The sequence below is a fragment of the Melospiza georgiana genome, chromosome 15, assembly GCF_028018845.1.
Source record: "Melospiza georgiana isolate bMelGeo1 chromosome 15, bMelGeo1.pri, whole genome shotgun sequence".
Lineage (NCBI taxonomy): Eukaryota > Metazoa > Chordata > Aves > Passeriformes > Passerellidae > Melospiza > Melospiza georgiana.
This window is the reverse complement of record NC_080444.1, coordinates 15,702,462-15,723,316: the sequence shown is the minus strand read 5'-3', so window position 1 is coordinate 15,723,316 and position 20,855 is coordinate 15,702,462. Positions and strand designations below refer to the sequence as shown.

Sequence of the window (20,855 nt, the reverse complement as noted above, 5' to 3'; positions counted from 1 at the left end):
AGAGAAACCCAGAGAATCCTAGTGCACCCCAGAACACTCCAGAGCATCCCAGCACATCCCAGGGCACCCCAGAGCATCCCAGAGCATCCCAGTGCACCCCAGAGCACCCGAGCATATCCCAGCGTACCCCAGAGCAACCTACTGCACCCCAGCACATCCCAGTGCACCCCAGCACATCCCAGTGCACCCCAGAGCATCCCAGCAGATCCCAGTGCACTCTAGTGCATCCCAGTGCACCCCAGAGCACACGAGCATATCCCAGGGTACCCCAGAGCATCCCACTGCACCCCAGCACATTGCAGTGCACCCCAGAGCATCCCAGAGCATCCTAGTGCACCCCAGCACATCCCAGGGTACCCCAGAGCATCCCAGGGCACCCCAGCACATTCCAGCGCACCCCAGCATGCTCCAGTGCAACCCAGCACATCCCAGCAGGCTCCAGAGCATCCCAGTGGACTCCAGCATATCCCAGTGCACCTCATCCCAGCCCACCCCAGTGCACATCCCAGAGCACTCCAGAGAATCCCAGTGCACCCCAGCACATCCCAGCACATCCCAGTTCATCCCAGCCCACCCCAGTGCACATCCCAGAGCACTCCAGAGAATCCCACTGCACCCCAGCACATCCCAGCATAACCCAGCACATCCCAGCATAACCCAGCACATCCCAGAGCACTCCAGCCCATCCCTGCACCGAGCACAGGGAGCTGCTGTCACCCACCCAGTGCCCTGCCAGAATCACAGCTCTGCTCAAATTCTGAGCTTTGGGCATCAGCTCAGACACTCCTCTATGGCAAGGAAGAGAAGGAAGAATCTGATTGCTTCTGGGTGCTGGTATGAAGTAGTTTTAAACCCCTAAGTCACTCTTGGGGAATTTATTTTAAGCTAAGATTGTAATGCACACAATATTTACCCATGCAGCTACAAAGGTGGTGTCCTGGTTTTGCATGGGATGCATTTATGGAAGTGATGCAAATTTGCAAGTGATGGAACTTGCTAAATGATCCAGAAGCAGAACTTATCACCTCTGTAAAGAAAGCTACACATTTTTACTTTGTGCCATCAAATATGGAAATATGTACCATTTATTTAATTATTTTACAGAAAAAATATCACAGCTAATGGTTGGCAATTTTTCTTCATTTCCCGGTTCTTCCTTTCATGGCTTATCAGAGAGAAATGTTTTCTCATTTCAAGTCTGACAATTGCTTGGCTCCAAGAATCTGAAAGATACATGTCCAAGAGCTAAGACTGCTACTAACAAGGGAGGGAGGAACGTGGAAATGGCACTGCCCACTGTGGGAGGATAGGGAGCAAAGGAAAACCTCACATATCCCTGAGAAATATCAACAGAAGGAAAAAAATATTAATGCTGAGAAAGGTGCACAGAATTCCTGTCCTTGACTTCTCAGCTCAGTATTTCATGTGTCATCCTCTTTAGGGCTTGTGGCCCTTGAAAACAATTACCTTACAGACACTCCCACCTATTTAGTGGGACAAGGGGTAGACAGCAGATTTACTTTCTGCTTTTTGAGTAACCTAAAGGAAGGGAAAGTATCACACCCCTGTGGAGACTGACTCCAGGATATGACCCCCCCTGCACAACAGAGATGCAGGAAGGCAAGAACTCAAGTAACCTTTGAGTGCTATTTATAGACAAACAGCCCACTTGAACTCTTCTCAAAGTTTGTGGCAGTCAGGGGCAAACTGAGCCCCAGTGGGCTGCAATTGCCTTCCTGAACCACAAAGCAACTCTGACTCAGTACAGTACCCAGCAACTGACTGGATATAAAGACACTTTAAAATGCTACTACATTTTCAAACAAAGATCTAAGAGCAAATTGAGTGTCAGTAAAATCACTGAGCTAATTCAGAAGCCCACAGAGTTTTAGCCCCTAGTTGATGCTAATTATGTATGGCAAAGCAAGCCAAAATATTGAGTATTTTCAGAGAGTGATCAAGTGCACCACTTCTTTAAAAAAACAATCACCACACTAATGGTGTATAGCACAGACTAGTGTATAAATTGTCTCAAACTGAACATTTGAGAAACTCTTCATGAAACCCTCTCCTCTGCCTAAAATGATCCACAGCCTTTCAGTGTACTGCCATCATTACATACATGTTGCATAACAAAAGACCCTGAAAGGAAAACCTTAAAGAATGCCACAGTAGATTGGAGTACCAAACTGCCAAAATCAGGATACTAGAGTCTTTAGAAAGAAAATATGGAATTTATTTTACCCAACTTTACCCAATATTGACCCAACTTGAAGAAAGAACACACCCATCTACTGCTAACACCCCTCTACAAGAACATCCCAGGGAGGTCATCCCATCCATTTATTTTTTGCAGCACTCTCTTGCAGTTTTATAAACAAAAGGGAAGAGATGCATTTTCACCCAGTTCCACGTCTCTGAAGTGCTTCAGATGGGAGCTGATGTCCATCTGAGGTCACAGAATCCAAGACGTGGCACTACACAGAGCAAATTCCACTGAGCTTCTTCAGAGCACTGAGAAGTGCAGAGAGAAACTGCAACAAGCAGGAATCCAATGGAGGAAGCTGCTTCCAACAGTGAGAATGGAAAAGTCCAGCCAATTAAGGTTCTACCACAGCAAACTTCTCTCACTATTTCCTCCAGGTCTTTGCTCTTAATCTGTGTAAAGACTAGAATAAAGTTGTTCTATCTCTTGCTGTGTCTCTGCTGCTGGGGAGGATCAGGTACTGGGTGCTCTTGCTCTAAGTGAAGGCTGATAGCCAAAAGCACAGCCACACTGCAAGTTTATCCTTTTCTCATTAGCAAATCTTGCTGCTTTCCCTCCAGAGACTTCCAAAACATGCTGCTTCCTTGGTTTTAGACAAAGCCAGCTGGAAGTCAGGCCAGGTTGGTTAGAACATTCTTGCTACTCAAAAGCCAACTAATTCTTTGAAAGCAAAGACACAATTTTAGCCTTTATAATGATTCTGAGTTGAGGAGGTTTTTTTTTTAAAGGACATAGTCAAACACAAATCAGAAAATTAATAATCAAATGCACAAATATGGAATAATTTGTTATAGCTCTTCAGAAAAGTAGTGGTAGATTTAAAGACAAATTCAACTTGCAAACCAAAAGCAAAAGGAAGACAACAAATGGAGATGTATAAACAAAACACAGCTTGCAGGACAGATGAAATAACACTCCTCTCTCCATGCATCAATAGAGCTCAGCTTCATAACACCACTCATTTGGGGCAAAAAGTTATGAAGAGCAGAGATCACATACAGAGACTCCAGGGAGAACAAGAACAGATGAAAGTCTGAAGAACATGAGTTAAGGACAGAAAAAGGCTGGATGCTATTTAGAAAAACAATCAAAAACTGAGGGTGATATCAGTCTGCAAATCAGCTCTAAGGATGGCTGCACTGGAACACTGAACATGAGCTGCATTAAACAAGAGTCAGAGCCACCAAAAACCACTCACTGCTTTATTCCATATTTCTTCCTTCCCTCACAAAGCTCTTCCAAAAGAAGCAGCTCAGTGTTCCCTTCACCCTTGAGTTACATATTTCAGTACATAAAACTCAGGACTGGCAGTCCAAAAAACCTTCTGATCCCAAGGACTGCAGTGGGCTTGGCATGCTCTGGAGCTTCCAGCACTGGAGATTCTCTGTCTAACCAGTTCCTAAAGCCACCCAGCAGGAATGGCACAAGCACAGATGAATCTGCCTGAGGAGAAGGCAGAGAAGAAGATAAAACTGAATCTACAGAGATTTTTTCCAGCCAAAGTTTTGAAAAACTTTTAAGAAGCTGTGCAGAATTTCAGAGAAAGGTGATGCCTAAATGACAAGTTAGCAATTTTTGGTTTGGAAGCAAGTTTTATTACATAGGGGGAAAACTCCCTGAAGATCTGCACTGTGCATTTTGCTCCCACTGCAACTACTTTCCTGGTGAATATAACCAGGATAACTTTATGCAATGCAATATTTTTTTTTATCATATCCTAGTATGTATTGAATCTTCAAGTATTTAAATAATTCATATTCACAAAGAATATAAACTGTCTTTTTGTGCAAGATGTTTAATATATTACAGCTCATCTTAAATTTAGAGATTTAAGTTCTAGCTTTCAAAGTAAGGCCTGTAAAACAGCATAAAATAATTTATAGCAGGAAAGTAAGATGCTCATACCTCACTGTAAAAAAAGCCACTTGTTTCCATAAGTAGAATCAAAGATAAGTGGCAGTATATTTCACATATTTTGTTTTGCACTAATCTCATGAAAACTAGCTTGACTTTCTAGAAATAAGCAGAACTTAATCATTTGTGCTATGCATATACTTTATTACCATTTGTTTTCTTAGAAACTTGCTTATAATTACTTCCTGAACATACAACAGTAACATTTTGTCACAGTTGAGCAAACAATTTTAAAAAATCAACCAATTCATGTGTTACACTGCAAAGTATTGACGACTGTCACAAACATCTTTTCATTAAAATCTTTTGGTTAAGATTTTTCCTGCTGAAGCTGAGAAGTTTCAGCAACAAAGTGTAAACAATGGTTATCTGCTGCTGTAGAATGTAACAGGTGGATCCATGATTGGTCTCCTGTGGATGTTTGGATTTACTGACCGCTCACAGCAGAGCTGGGTCTCGCTCTCTGCTGGGACACAGATCTTTGTTATTCACTCTTTTTCTATTCTTAGCATAGCTAGCCTTCTGAGAACCTTTCCTTGTATTTCTTTTAGTATAGTTATAATGTAATATATATCACAAAATAATCAATCAAGCCTTCTGAAAATGAGGTCAACCTTCTCATCTCTCTCTTCATCCTGCAACCCTTGTGACCACTGCGACAGACGACTCAGTAAATCTCAGTTACTTCTGACACTTTAAAAGACCCCAAATATTTGCTAGGATTACAGAACTGCCAGCAGTGTTACAGACAGATGTGTCACAGCCCACCTCAGGAGGTGTCCCCAGCCCAGCACATGACCCAGAGTGTTTGGGCAGCAATCAGCCCTGCTCCAGTGCAGTGACTCCCCACAGGACACTTCCCCCAGCTCCAGGAGGTGTGGCTCCACATCCACACTCCTGACCTGACCTACCAGTTAGTCCAGTATGGAGCAAGTGCCTGGCACTGGTTACTGCCACCATGGTTGAATATTAAGATACAGAACATTAAAAAAATCCCAAAAAGGGAAATCTGAAAAACTGATTCAGATCCGATCATCTGCACACCTCAAAGCATCCAGCCAATATTCAAACTCTCTTTTGAACACTTCTAAACTGTAATTTTATCACCATGTGCTAAGGAAACTACATGACTGACAAATGCAGACAATAATAAAAAAAGCAAATACAGATTTCAAGTCAGTGTAATTGAGGTTTTTTTAATAAACTACTAAGACTCTTCTTGCAGAAGATACAAGAGGTTGAGGCTTGTCTACCTCCTCACTCTCTCCTGACACATTTCAGGAGAAGAGTCACTTTCTGGTGAGCTCCAACTTCCAAGAGCAAAAACTGCTTCATTTTCCACAGCTCCAATCTCAGCTCCCCTCCCTCCCAGCTTCCCAAGGACAGCACCACATCCACCTGCTGAGAGGAGGGAGAGACACAGAGCAAAGAGAACTCTGCACTACACAGGATTGGCAATAAAGCACTGCTGCTTTTCTCCTGCCCAAACTCTCCCCACATTCCTTTTGGCTGAAGCTACTCCAAGTACTAATATAAGAAGTAGTCCTGAAATCAATACTGAATGGAAAAAAGTTTTTAAGCAGCAATAATTTGTTTCCCATATTGGAACTAGAGAGCAAAGGGTGTTCCATCTTACAGAAGAATCCAGCTTGCATGAAAAATAAAATACAGCAGAAGGAAAATAGAAAGGAGAAGGTAATAAAAACTATATTCAGAACTGAAAAAATTCTTGTTAAAAGGAGGATTGCACAAATCGTTAATGGTAGAATCATGAAACAAATTGTTAATGGTACAATCATGAAGAACTTAGTGATTACTTATTACTACCTCTGACATACTTACACAGATATATATAAATATGTAGGCAACCTGAGAGATTGAGGAGAACCCTAGTCAATTTTTATACTTCCAAAAATAAAACTGGTAAGTTTTTGTCTCCTCTCTTTCCACTCCCCATCCCCTCTGAAGAAAGGTTAAAATCATCTTTGCCAAAGAATTCCAGAAGTAAAGCTTTCAGAGCTGGTAAGGTAACAGCCATCTGATATCTAAAGGCAGCAATTTAAGTGTTATGACAATGAGATTGTTCTTCACAGCAAAATCCATCTGGAAAACAGCTAAAAAATATGAAGCTGCTACATTTAACACACTGTCAAAGCATGGAAGTTAATTTGACTAAGAGCAGGATTAGACTAGACTTTTTCTAATCTAAAAGCCTACTAGAATAGAAAAAAATATTTAAATCATGCAAAATCTCAGAGAGATATAATATTAATAATTCAATTACATGCACTCAACTGAGTTTATCCAACTTACTCAAAAGCACAACAAATCTCTGTGTTTCACATACCATATATTCCTTCCCACTCTGAATCTTTAGATGGTGAAGAAAGAAAATGAGTACATCATTGTAATGTGCCAGTATCTCAAAAGGCAGAAGCTTTGCAGTGAACAAGACAGTGGTGATGGCAGTGGCAGGGCTGCTTTGATCCCTAAAGAAACCCCTACAGTGGAGCCTGTTCAAACTGTCCTAGTGAAAACTGTTTCCCTTATTTGGTCTGTACCCCATGCCCATGTAACACCAAGTATTTAGATCAGAACAAATTATGGTGAAAAGCCTTTCTTGGTTTACAGTTACATTAACTGGACTAAGGTAAGATTTTGGCCATGTTGAAGGAGGTTTAACACACTTCGAATTTGATATTGCAACGTTTTTACAATAAAGTTACATCTTTGCTCCAATTCCAGCAATCCTCTTTGATTCCCCCCAAAAAGATCCTGCTTCTCTTTATTTCAAAACACCAATACAGATCTAGATATGCATTTGCTGTATTCCAAAAGCACAGAGTGCAACCAATAAAATGACAAACAGGAATCTGTTTCCTGCAGACCCCCACTTGTATAGTTTCAAGTGGAGCTTGGACAACCCTTCAGACATTAAGTTTCTAATGCCCACCCTCATTTAAATCACAGCTTAGTTACTCATCAGCCCTAAGAAAAGAAACACCAAGTTCACACATGAATCTTATTCATCATAAATATGAATCAAAGAACATGATCAAAGAATTTCTAGCCCAGTCTCTGTCACTTTCTGAGGATTCCCTCAGATGCAGGATGAAAGCAAGCTGTGCCTCTCTGGCACTGTTCTTTTAGACCACAGCTCACTCCCTGGTAACCCCTGCTGTTAGTGAATAATGAATGGGTTAGATCACATCACAAGAGGAAAAAAAAAGCAGGTTTGGTCAATAGGTTGGCAAGTGAGTAAATAGGAATATAAATATACAGGGGAAAGCACTCAATTCCACCATTGCTGAATCTATTCTAACCTTTCAGTTGATCCTAAAGCAGGCAGATTTCATCTGGGCTCATTCATATTGTGATCTGTATTCTGCATTTCTGCAATGCAGTGATCACTTCCACTTTCTGCCTTTCCCAGCTCCAAAATACACAACCTATTCCCCCCACCACCTTAGCAGCTTTTCCAACTACTGAAATTCACAGGTATAAACAAAAACATTATTAGAACTCGAGTTCTCTTTCACCATTTACACTACAATTAATCCCTCAAAGTCCCAAAAACACCAAACCATTTGTGAGGGTCTCTAGCTACCTTTAATACTGTATTTCATCAAAAAAGAAGGATAACTGCTCACTGTTTGAACATAAGAATGGACTATTCACATGTTTCATTAAACAAACCTTTGGCTCAACATTCTCCCTCAAAATATTTTCCTCACAAGCCTCTTTGCAAACAATAGTGGGAGTCCTGAAGAACTCACTGCTTGCAGAACTACTCCCTGTGTAGATAAAGGAACATCATGTCCCCCAAAGGCAGCTGAAGTTTCTCTACCACTTTCTTCTGCATCTTTTTTTTTTTTGATGCTTCATTGTCAGAGTGTTTCAACATTCAGATTGAGAAGGAACACACTTAAAATCTCTGCTGGAAGGGACACAGGCACTCAAGCTATTTCCTCAAGTCAAGAAGCAGTTCAGTAACACTCTATTTCACTTCCCAGAAAACTCAGCCAAACCATGCTGAAACACTATCAACAGGGTATTTTAACTGCAGGGATTAACATTTTGACATTTCACAACTTTCTGTAGAAATCTGTGCTTTTGCTGCAGTATACACCAAATGGGGACCCAGGATTTTTATTTGGCCATGTGCCTGAACCAACACCTTTCCTATCCTCAAAAAACAACGTGCAGAAAGACACTGCACAACACAGGAGAGTCATTTCCCCCTCCTGATGCCAATACAAGTTGGGAACAGAAAATGAAACTGGTTTAACCTGTTGGAATTATCCCACTTTGCCCTTTCACCAACACATCCTGAGGACCCACAAAGAACTCACCAAGAAGAACAAGAGCTTTCAAAACTCAAACTATTCATTCCCAGTAGCAAAGAGCTCTCATCTCTAGCTGTCAAATTCTGCCCCTAAAAAGGGCATTTGACACTTTCTTTCTGAAGATCCACACAAGAATCACGACTCTTCAGAGCTGAAATATTATTTTAAGAAATCCACAGTACCCTAATTAACAGTGGAGAGAAATGTTTCTAGTGCAGAACAGGACTCCACTCTCAGAATACTAATAATCTGTTTAATTACAGCTTGAAAAATGGAAACATCCTCCAAGCAGGATGGTTCTCATTCCATAGGTTATTTTACCTATAAATCCCTTCTCTGCTAATAGGAGTTAAACTGAAGGAAGATATACCAGACTTTGTTTAGGTTAAAACTTGCCAAACAACACAATTCAGTTGTTTTAAATTATCTTCAGTTTCTGAAGGTGGAAACAACTGATATTTACAATGGTCTCTTGGTCTTCAGATTGTATAACTAATTTTTTTGAAATAATACAAACATTGACAGCTGTTTAAAGGTAGTTGTTCATTAATAAAGTGCTAAAGTGCCTGCTTTTTCACAGAATAAAGTATAGTTGTCTAAAGTGAAGCTAATCTGGCAGGTTTTTAGAGAAAAACAAGAAATCTTTGGATGCACATGGATATGTACATGTGTGTAACTGCTGCTATGCCAAGGGGGGTGAGACACAACCCTCTGGCTGGAAATTTGGCTTAAGGTTCTCACCTTCAACATCCACAATCCTTGGAACAGAATAAGCAAGTCAAACAAGCAAGTGAAAAAATATCCAGCACTCTCATGGTGGGTAAATACAACCTACAGAAACATCTTCAAGCAGTTCAAATAACCTCTGGCTTCTTGTGCAGCAGCTGTCAAATCAAGACAGCTCCTCACAAACAAAACACAGCCCCTACAAATCATACAGTCCACAATGGCTGAAAAGCACTTCTGCACAAGTGCTTTGAAGAACAATATCCCACGTGGCTGCAGTTGCTAGAACTCACCTTCCTGAGCTAATAAACAACAGGGCCATGTGAGATTGGAGCATTAAAGGATTCAAGAAGAATGAGCAAAACTTGTTTTGCAAGTCACACTCATTAGGATCCTAATGACACGTCCACAAGCCTGGCACGTGAGAAACCCTAAGAAATCCAAGACACTGAACACAAAATTGATTTTTTTCTAGGCTGTAAGGTGGAATCAAGCCTCTCACAGGGGGATCATCACAACCAAGGCTGGAAACTACAGACAAGGCTTTAAATGTGTTTGAGCCATAGTTCTGCCTCCTACTTTTCCAAGCCATCCTTAATGCTGAGGACTGAACTGTAACTAAAAGAACAGCAGATATCACTTGTTTTTACCAAACTGTAAAAGAATACAAACATCCAACACTAGGTTGCCATGATGGAAGCCTAGAAGCTCACTCAGGGTTAAAAAGGGTATTTTCAGCCAAACCAGCCAGATAAATCCAGTGAAGATATTAGAACACCTCCCAAAACCACTAACTTCTTTTTCAATCACTGTCAAATAATGGCTTTTATTAATGAACTACCAGATTCACAGCATCTTCTTTAGGTTAGCCTGTTATTTTTAGTATTCCAATCCACAGTGGGAAACACAAGTACAGCTTAACTAGAGAACTTTCCCCAGAGTATTTTCACTCTTCTGATCTCACACATTCATCAAGTGGCATTAATTTTGTCCAGTCTTTCTAGAGAGGAAGTCCTCAAACAAAGGCACTCCTTTTTTTATTTGCTCTTCTTTCCAGATTCCTTCCTCTCTGCTCATGTACTTGGGGAAAACCAAGACATGGAAACCTCAGCTAAAAAACAAATTATGTAATCCTGGGGACAAATACCAAACTAGTGCTAAGAAATCTGAGTTCAGCATTCTCAAAGGTGCTACAAGCAGCAAAGGCACCTCCTGGATATGCCAAATACTGTGAGATCTCTGTGAGCACTGCAGCCCCAGCATTGCCCCATAACACCAGCAATTTATAAAGCCAGAAATAGGCTTTGGGACACAGCAGCCACCAGGTACATGAGAGGAACTGATTTGTATTTTTAAAACTGCTTAAAAAGGGAGGAAATTATTCAAATTCCCTCAGTGCATGCAGTATCCCAGGAACAGCCTGTCTTCCCCACAAAACAAAGTTTGGTCCTCAAGAGTGACAGCAGATAGGCTGCTGCACTTTCCTGCTAACAAAAGCTGTGCTGTGTTCTAAACTGGGTTTTTTCAAATCCAAAATGCAAAGAGAACCCAGATCCCAAATCTCTGCCCCTTTTGCTTTCTTAGAATAAAATTCTCCTTTAAGACTGTACACAGTTTAGCATCTACACACCTGCAAATAAGTGCTATTTTATGTAGCTCCTGAAGTGTTCCAAAGTAAGGTGTGAAAGCTCCAATTTTAGCACACCACTACAAATCTGAGTGTACACCCATGATGATCAAATGTGATTTGTTTCAAAGCAGAGGTTTTATATCTTTTTGTCCTTGGAATTTTGAAACTAACAAATAATTTCCAAATCCCTGACAAACATCCCAGTGACAAATTGTAGGAGGATTTGAGTTAGTCAAGCTTTCACTCTTAAGCTAATAAAATGCAGAAGCAACTATGTTCATCAGGTCTGTTCCAAACCAGGAATGTTTAATATGTATTTTCCAACAGTGATACCTCAGAAGTACAGAATGCAAAAATGCCTTTGTGAAAGTTAAAACAGAGAAAAAAGTATTTTGCCTGTAAATTTCTGGAGTAATGAATTAATAATTATATACTGACCAAAGCAGCAGGAAAAAAGTCATTTTAGCAAGTCTACTTCCTTGTATTTTCTCCTCATTAATTCTCCCTCTTGTAACATATTTAATCTCAATTATATGAAATACCAATTAATTCAAATTAATTTTTCTAACTCTGTATGTACAGAAAGAGTGCACTAAGCAACCTGCAACACTTGTAAGAGTTATGAGCTTCTTTTCCATGTTCTGCTCATCATGGGAAATTCCCAGACTCCTGAACATTTCACTAGTGTCAAAATTGATGTGCTGCCAGATCTGTGTATAAATCAGAAAAAGAACTAGACAAGGGAAGTACCTGCTGCCTCCAGTAAGGCTTCAAGTCTTGCTTGTGTTTCTGGATCCACAGTTCTCAAGTCCGCACCTTCTGCAGCACTCGATAAGAACAGCTCCGATGTGGTTTTGAGCACTGGGTTATCAAGATCTTCTTGGTCCAAAATAAATGATTCGACCTGTTGGCAAAGTTAGAAAAACCAATTTTACCATTTTTGAAGCTTTAAAGCAAATCTAAAATATTACCCCCAAAAAATCCCACTAAAATAATCTAACTGGACTATCATAATTGTGTTTTAACTGCCAACAACAAAGAACGAAACTACAGAAAACATCTGGTCAACAGACTGAAGAGGTAGTTCAAGTCACAAAATATAAAAACCCTGCATAAAAAAATTATTGCAAAAATTACAATTTAAAACACTCAACTCAGATAAAATACAGAATAAGTGTTATGCATGTTTGCACAGTTAACCACCCAAGCAGGCAGACACAAGAAGCTGGAACATCTTTGTCACCAGAAGCTCATCTACCATGTTATTAATAAAAGCCACCAGTAATGATTGTGGTACAGCTGGACCTATCTGAGTGCCAGGGAAAGATGGAATGTTTTCCCTAGATGCTTTTAATTTCTCTTTTAAAAATCATTTCAACAGAGGTAGCACAAAGATTTTGTTTATTTTGAGCAGGAACAAGAGAATTGACCAAAATTCAACAGCAAAACATCTGTTCCCAAGCTGGCACTCAGCATTAGCCCAGCCTGCTCTGCTTTCTGGGCAAGAAGAGATCTGCAGCAGGATTAGGCAGGCAGGTATTCCAACCAAGCAGCAATAATGCTGTCCCACCAGTGCCCCACGTGACCTCCAAACACAAGCCCATGGAATTACTCAACATAACACACTGCAGTTTTATGACAGCTTGCCAGAGTAAACAAGGAGGATACCTGACTCACACTCTAAAGAGAGCACAGCTACATTTCAGAATCTCCCAAGCTCAGACATAATTTCCTCTATTTTCAGGAGTATTTTAAGACAAAAACATTATTTCATAATTAGATGTTGTCTGTTATCTGTACCAACACTATTGGTGCCTTAGATTTGCTGCAGAAATGAGACATTCCTGTTATTCAGCCACTGCTGCCCTCTCCCACTTCATACCCCAGTGTCATCTCCCTTTCTCAGTCTTCCCCAAAATACTTCCCCCTATTTTTCTCTCCCCAGCAGAAAACTACCACCTCATTTTCCCCTGGAAGGGGAAAATTTATACTTTAAAAAAAAAAAAAATCAAATCAGGCCATCTGCAAATTCATTAAGTGCTCCATTGTGTGAACAACGTTAACAGGATCTGGGAGCAGCACAGAGCTCTGCTATTCAAGAGCAACTTGGGTTCATTCATTTCTTCCCCTTTTTGATATGGAAATTGCTGTAACACTATCCCTGGTGTCCCAGCCAGCCCTGTGTGCCAGGGAAATGCTCACATTGGAATATCATGGGAATCAGGGAGTAAGTATGACTTTTTAGGAACACTAAACATGAGGCCCACATCTCAGTGGATATTTGTGACCCTATCCAGCTTACAGATAGTAGATCTTGTGTGCCAGACACAAATATTAAAAGTAAGGCAGCAGGCTCTGATTTGGGGCTCAGAGAAGCAAGATTTCTAGGTTAGTGCAACCAACTAAAATAAGAAACTGTCATTGCAACAGAGTTGAACATTAAACAAGAAGAAAATCAGTGACCTAAACCAGTGATACATATTTTTACTACAAACAAAGAAGAGCTATTTACACAGCAAAATGTAACCCTACAGTAAGAGTCCCCTCAGCAGAACTCAAATTCCAGGTTAGTCCATAGCCAGCTTAAGGACTCTCTGCTTTCATGAGTTCTGATGCAAAACTGATTTCTGGGAAAATTCACCCTTACCTACACGAGTACTTCAGGGGTTTTCATTTTTTCCCCACAAGACTACACAAGGCATTAATATGATGGAAATATTATTCCTAGTGCAACATGTTTGTGTGATCTAGTGAAGGGCAGAAATTCCCACTGTGTCCACATGACCATTCATTATATACAGCTGAGAACCAAATACAAGAAATTTTATTAGATTCTTATGGACACTTTTCTTTGTCTACACCACTACATTTACCAGCAGTCCTCCCTTTTGAGGACATACCAAAAGGAGTAAAAATGTCACCTCCCACTGAAGCAACTGCACTTGAGCACAACAAACAGTGCAGAAACACTCAGTGGCTCCTGGCAAGCCTCAGGGCTCTCCTCAGCCAAGCACAGCAGCACAGCAGCACAGCAGCCTTGCAGCAACCTGCCAGAAGCTGTCCTGCTGCAAATTCTAAAACTTCATGGTTTTGACACTTTGGGAAAGATATGGACCATTTTCTCCCTGACTGCTGCCAGCACAAGCTCACTGGGATCTATTTACTGGATTTTACAGGCAACAATCCACATCTTGAGCCTAAATCGGTGTTAATTCACCATTCAAATATTCAGCTTCCAAGGAACCTCTGTCTCCCCAACAGGGAATGCATTTTGCTTACAGGAACCTCAAAATAAGTCTGTATTTTTAACAATGATTGTGCAAACACTACTAATTAGAGTAAATTACACACACAGTTTTTACTTAAGAATACAAGTTGGGTAGTACTGGTGTAGTCTGCTCTTTTCACCACTCTTATGAACTCTTCCTGCCTTTCAGCTCTTCCTTACATCAGCAACTGTACTTCCAGAGACTTTGCACAATTAAAATCTCTCAAAAATTCTTGCTTCATACACAATACTTTCATCATAGTTTTGTATCATAGGAAGGCAGATGCTTTCCTTATTACTGCACATGCTAAGCATCAATTTTTAGGTTTTATTTTGATTTTTAGTAAGAGCTTAATAACATACCCACAATAAAAATATATCTTGAGTGTGAAAATACTGAAAATCCATATGCAAAATGTTAAAATAGTTGCACCACTGCCAGTCTCCCAGAATAAACTTCAATGTATTTTCAAGTCGGAATGTCTGACATTTCTGTAAATCAATGCAGTTTCTCACACAATAAGACAAAGCCAGAGAGAATGAACAGTTGGATATTCTATCACTAATAGCAGAGTGAGAAATTACCTAATTGATCAGATGTCTCTTGTGAATGGAAGTGACCTACAATAATCATATATTGTAATATTTTTTTTTGAAATATCAAACTATTGTAAACATATCAAACAAATCTGGCTTTTAAAACAAAAAATAACTGCATTAAAAATCAAAACAAGCAAGTAAAAAATCCAAACATATTTCATATTAGCATTCCTGGAAGACATAATGCACTGCTCATGTGGCAAAATTTAGGCACTCTGTTCTATCCTAATCAGATCTGCAGCAAAGTGATAGAGTAACCAGTCACTGTGCTATTTTTGGATTATTTTGCTAGCTGCTTTGGGCAGTTAATAAGCATCTTACTTGGGAAGGCTCATTAGGAACACAAGGACTCCAGATATTATTCTAACTGCCAAACCAATTTCACCTTCCCAGCCCAAACCCCAGAAGCTGCAGGGGACAGGAGGGCAGAGCTCACCCACCCCTTGTGCCTCCTGCTCTCCCACAGCAGCCATGGCCCTCTCCTGAAGCCCTGCCAAGGACTGCAGCAGCCTGGCAGCTCTGCAGATCCAGTTACAGCCCTGGAGCCTCCTCCAGAGCAGCCACATTGCAGCCATGTGGCCTCAGCCCCATCAGGGTTTGTGTGTTACCCCCAGCACTGAGTTTATGCAGCTCAGGGGATGCACAGGGACTTTGCAGCAGCACCATCCCCACTGCCACTGGTGATTCTGGTGAGCTGGACATGATGTGCAGGGTTACAACACACTTCTAATATTAAATCTAAACTGAGCTCCCTTATGTTGCACTACTGCAAAGTGCTTTGCCCAGAATAGCCTGGACCTGCTCACAAACAGCCTGCTCCTGACAGGCTGCAGAGGATGGAAAAGCTTCCTGGGTGGCTGGAGGTAGCACTGCTCTCTCCTCCTCCTGCAGGCAAGGGCAGCAGCAGAGACAGCTCCTTCTACCTTCTCCTTCCATTTCTGCCACACCAGTGCTCCTGGGAAGGCCATCTTTACAAAAAGTGTTCATAGGAAAGAGAAAGGTGCTGTTAAATTATTCCCTTGAACTTGAACCTATTGAGCTATGAACACTTCTTTTGGGGTAACAATACTCATTGCTCTGTTTGTGAAGTATTTACAAATAATAAGGACCCAAGCTCTTGACTGAGACTCCTAAACTCCTATTTTTTATGCAAATAAATGACTGCCTGAATTTCTCTTTTGTGTTAGGAAACCATTCCTAATTACTTCTATAATTCTATTTGGACATTTTCACTCCATAATTAACAGCATGTGCAATGCTGCATTAGGAGAAATGCAGCAGAGAAAGTTCTTGTGGATTTTTCAGAAATCCCAATCTCTAACAGTTTATATTGTCATGTCCTTTACTAAACTGAATGCCAATATTGGATTAATACTTGCAATCCTGCCCTAAAATTTCTGGGGAATAGTGACAGGATATAGCACTAAGAATGAACTTCAGTTTGTATTTCAAATTTAACATCAAATCCCTGTAAATTCTACATATAAAGGATGTCAGCTATCAAAACCATTACAAAGACTCATTCCAAGGAGAAAGTAAAGTGAAGGACTTTGTCCCTGACATGACACTCTTAGATGCTCCCTGCAACAATTAAGTGCAGCACAACCCCCATGGTGTGGATTTAACTCCAACAAAAAGCCTGGGTTTGATTTACCACAGAATGCACTTTTCAACTCTTCCCCTGCCAGCCCAGGCAAACATCTTTGCACCTGCTTAAGGTACTTTCCTGCACAACCATTTCAGTTTCAAGAGATGGAGTAAAGGAAGAGGAAAAATCACACACTAATGTGGCTATTTTCACAAAACCTTTCAGTGGGGTCTCAGGACACTGTCCTTTCTTGGCATTTCAAAGCTACAGAAAGAAAATAAACATTTCAGGGAAGTACTCTAGAGTCAGTACCTAGAAACAACATAGAATCAATGGGAACATCAATTCAGACATAATTAATTATATAAAACCATATCCACTCTGTTTGGCTAGAGCTGTTATTTCTGAAGGCAGTTTCTTCCATTAAAAAAATAAAAGTTCAAGTTCAAATAAAAGCCCAAGAAGACAGAAACCACCAGGAGAGCATTATCCAGCACCAAGGATGCTGTGATGACACAGAACCCTGCCAGCCTGGGGGGTACAGGGTGCTGGGGGACATCACCACCTCAATGGGGAGCATAAAGCACCTGGAGCATCATTTGCAGTCACTGCTCACCTTGGGACAGGTCAGGCAGCTGTCACACCAACACATCAAAAAGGGAGAAAACAAATAATTTTCTACCACTTTATGAATTTCATGGACTTAAAAGGAGTCTGACAAGCTGGAAGATCATTATTCTGGTAGCAGAAAGACATTAGGTCATGGCAGCTCCCTGTGAGGCCATAAAGCTGCCCATGGCCCCACCTTGAAGTGCAGCTGTCAGTGCTCCCACCTGCAGCAGCTCCACAGAGAGGGCATTGCATTGGGAGGGTGGGGAGGGAAGGGGTGCAAATCTGTTTAGCTCTGATTGCAGCAGGAAGCTGACTGGAGGCAGGATTATCTAAAGGACAGCCTTTATTCCCAGAGATATTAAACAATTACCAAACAAGCAGCTACAGGATCTGGGCTGTGATGAGCTCATTTCAGAGCACAGGTTCATGTTGCAGATGCTGCTACAGATACAGGGTAAATACAGGTGGACACAGCCTCAAGATTTGCTGCTGCAGGAAAGGAAAGGCCCTCACACACACAGTGTGGGCCATGAGAACAACATCCCTACACAAAATACAATATTCCTGATGTGTTAGCACAGGAGCTGCCTAAAATGATGGGAGAGGCAGCAGGCAGTGAGCAAGGACTGACATCTTTATGGCTGTTTCACCACAGGGTCTCAAGCCTGGCACCCCAAGTCACCAGCCAGTTCTCAAAATTACAGCTGTTATTTGAAACATGCAGCTAAAACAATAAATCAGAATTAATGTTTTATACTACTACTCATCCTTTCCAGAGATTGCTGATCCTGGGTTTCAATTTTCCTGCACTCATACTGAACCATAAGCAGACACTCCTGGACAAGCAGCTGTCAAATGGTTCATGTCAATTTAAGCACTTACCTGAATTCTATCTTAAAAAGACAACTGACACTATGCCATTGAAGCAGTTCTGAATAGCACAAACTACACCCTATAGAAGCCTCTGAAAGAGCTGTCTGATCTGTGGATCTGCCAGAAACAGATCACCACCATTTATTTTTATTAAAGCACTGTTTCACAACAATAAGCAACATGATTGCACCCTGTTAACCCTCACAGAATTAAGGCACACAACACACATGTTGACTCCTCCTGGTAGAAGAAACTGGCAATGTCACAAAGTTTCTCTGTATAGCAGAAAAGAAAGATTTACTCATCTCAGTAACTACTGAAATAACCCAAAACACTGTTAAAGCCAGACATACTCAATGTCTGATAAACAAAAATAATTATGACTATATTTTCCCCATGTACAAACCAATCTTTTGCAGCAAGAAGCTGTCACGTACAGAACTGGAACTGACAACTGAAGCTTATTCAATCAAGTGCCAATTCTTGACTTTATACCAAAGAAAACCTTGGAATGGAGACCAGAAAACTTGACTAAAACAAGCACCACTTGCACTAAGCACTCCTTATTTCCACATATTCTATCTCAGTCCACTCTAAATCATGTTCTGAGTGCTCCATCTTCTCATGGGCTCTAGGATTCCCTCCTCACCTGGTTTTTTTATCTAATATTCCCACAGAAAGAGCCCCTCTTCTCTCCTCACCTCAAGCCAAGAAACAACTGGTGTAATTCAGTATTTGATTTATTAGAATATAAACCAGAATTGTTGCATCAATTTAGCCATGGCTTTCCTTGCTCAAGTATGAAATCCCAGGCACTAAACCAAAGTGAAGGCAACTTTTAAGGCAGAAGATAAATAGATGCATTTGTTTGCTGATGTAAAAGCTCACACCCAACCAAGATGGGAAACATTCTAAGCCACCTTCTTGGAAATGACCTTTTAAGATCTCTTTTCAATCCAAGGGGACAATGCCTAAATAGAAAAAAAAAAATCATACAAGTGGAACTCGAATACAATAGTAATTCAATAATCTGTTTCCAAGCCAACCTATACATTTCAGACAGAGGAATCTCAGCATTTAAAGCAACTAATTAAGTTATCTAGGGGCTTCTAGCAAACTGAAAATCACCCTGGCCTTTCTGCCCCTCTCAGAGCCCAAGCTGGTGGCAGCAATTCTTTTCAAGGCCTGGATAAACAGGTCTGTGCATGCTGTCCCACTGCCAAAGCAGCAGAAACCCCAATGCAACTCCTGAGCCATCCCTTAGTCATGTCAGAGAAACTATCACAGAGCCCTGCCTAAGCTGTGATCCACTGAAAATTCAACATATAGCAGTGCAAAGGCTTAAAAATGTAATTATTTTATAAAACAATTATAAGAGAGATATTTATCTAAGCTGTTGGATTTATCCTAAGAAATCCTAGATGCAAACTTCCACATGAGACTCCCTTTCAGGCTGTGTGTCCCACTGCCAAAGCAGCAGAAACCCCAATGCAACTCCTGAGCCATCACTTAGTGATGTCAGAGAAACTATCACAGAGCCCTGCCTAAGCTGTGATCCACTGAAAATGCAACGTATAGCAGTGCAAGGGCTTAAAAATGTAACTATTTTATAAAAAAATCAAAAGAGAGATATTTATTTAAGCCGTTGGATTTATCCTAAGAAATCCTAGATGCCAAACATCCACATGAGCCTCCCTTTTTCCCTGTCTCCCTTTCAGGCTGTGTGTCCCACTGCCAAAGCAGCAGAAACCCCAATGCAACTCCTGAGCCATCCCTTAGTCATGTCAGAGAAACTATCACAGAGCCCTGCCTAAGCTGTGATCCACTGAAAATTCAACATATAGCAGTACAAAGGCTTAAAAATGTAACTATTTTATAAAAACAACTATGACAGAGATATTTATCTAAGCTGTTGGATTTATCCCAAGAAATCCTAGATGCCAAACTTCCACATGAGCCCCCCTTTTCCCCTGTCTCCCTTTCACTCTGTGTGTACCACTGCCAAAGCAGCAGAAACCCCAATGCAACTCCTGAGCCATCCCTTAGTCATGTCAGAGAAACTATCACAGAGCCCTGCCTAAGCTACAGTCACTGAAAATTCAAGATATAGCAGTGCAAAGGCTTAAAAATGTAATTATTTTATAAAACAATTATAAGAGAGATATTTATTTAAGCTGTTGGATTTATCCTAAGAAATCCTAAATGCCAAACTTCCTTTTTCCCCTGGCTCCCTTTCAGGCTGTGGAGGAGCACATACTCTAGAGAGGTGATGCTCAGCAGTCACCATGACCAAGGATCAGTTTGGGAGCAGAACATTCAGCCCCAAATGCTGATCTCCCCTCTTCCCTTGCTTTGAAATATGACTGACTTACTACCTGCCTGCCATGTGACACTATTGGTTTAATTCATGATTTTGGAAAGGGGAAAGTTCAACAGGTTTAGGGATTTTCCTAGAAGAAAATCCTAGTTAATTAATAATCCCTATGCTTTACTGAATGCAAGGGAGAATAAATTAGGCACCTAGCTAAAACCTAGTGCTAACACATGAAATGGTAAAAACATCTGAGATGACTTTCTGTTGGCCCATTGTCCAGCACCCAATAAAATATCCTATTTTTCTTTTATTTGGGAGTATTTTCTTCCTGCAGGAAGGTACTTTTGAAAACTCTCTTGGCCACATTTGTCTCTTCTGAGCCACCACCAGCATTTGGACAAACAAATCATCATAATTCAACTGGGAGTAACCTCTCAGTCTACAGCACCTTTCCTTACACATTCTGGGATGCTTTGGAAGAGCTAAAGATGAAAACAATTTTGAAAAAAAATCTCAACTCCCCCTTAAAAACAAAGGACCAAAGTGAATAAGGGGTCTCATCTCACAAAGAGCAGGAAAAAAACAGGATCCAGCACAGGACCAATTCTTTTATTTATGTTTTATCAGAGTAAATGTTTTCTATCTGCACTTCACCAGAAAATACACAATACTGCAAAAAAGAAGAAAATTTTCTAATATTTTATAAAACTTCTAAACA

At 40.7% G+C, this 20,855-nt stretch overlaps 1 protein-coding gene across 6 annotated transcripts in view; it reads right to left on the bottom strand.

Annotated features, from left to right (window-relative positions):
• ANKHD1 (ankyrin repeat and KH domain containing 1) overlaps nt 1–20,855 on the bottom strand; it is a 102,208-nt gene that overhangs the window by 75,230 nt on the left and 6,123 nt on the right. For all 6 annotated transcript variants that reach the window (XM_058034493.1, XM_058034494.1, XM_058034497.1 and 3 more), the window contains exon 2: nt 11,633–11,786. In XM_058034493.1, coding sequence (XP_057890476.1) covers nt 11,633–11,786 — 154 coding nt within the window. The remainder of the gene's footprint in view (nt 1–11,632; nt 11,787–20,855) is intronic.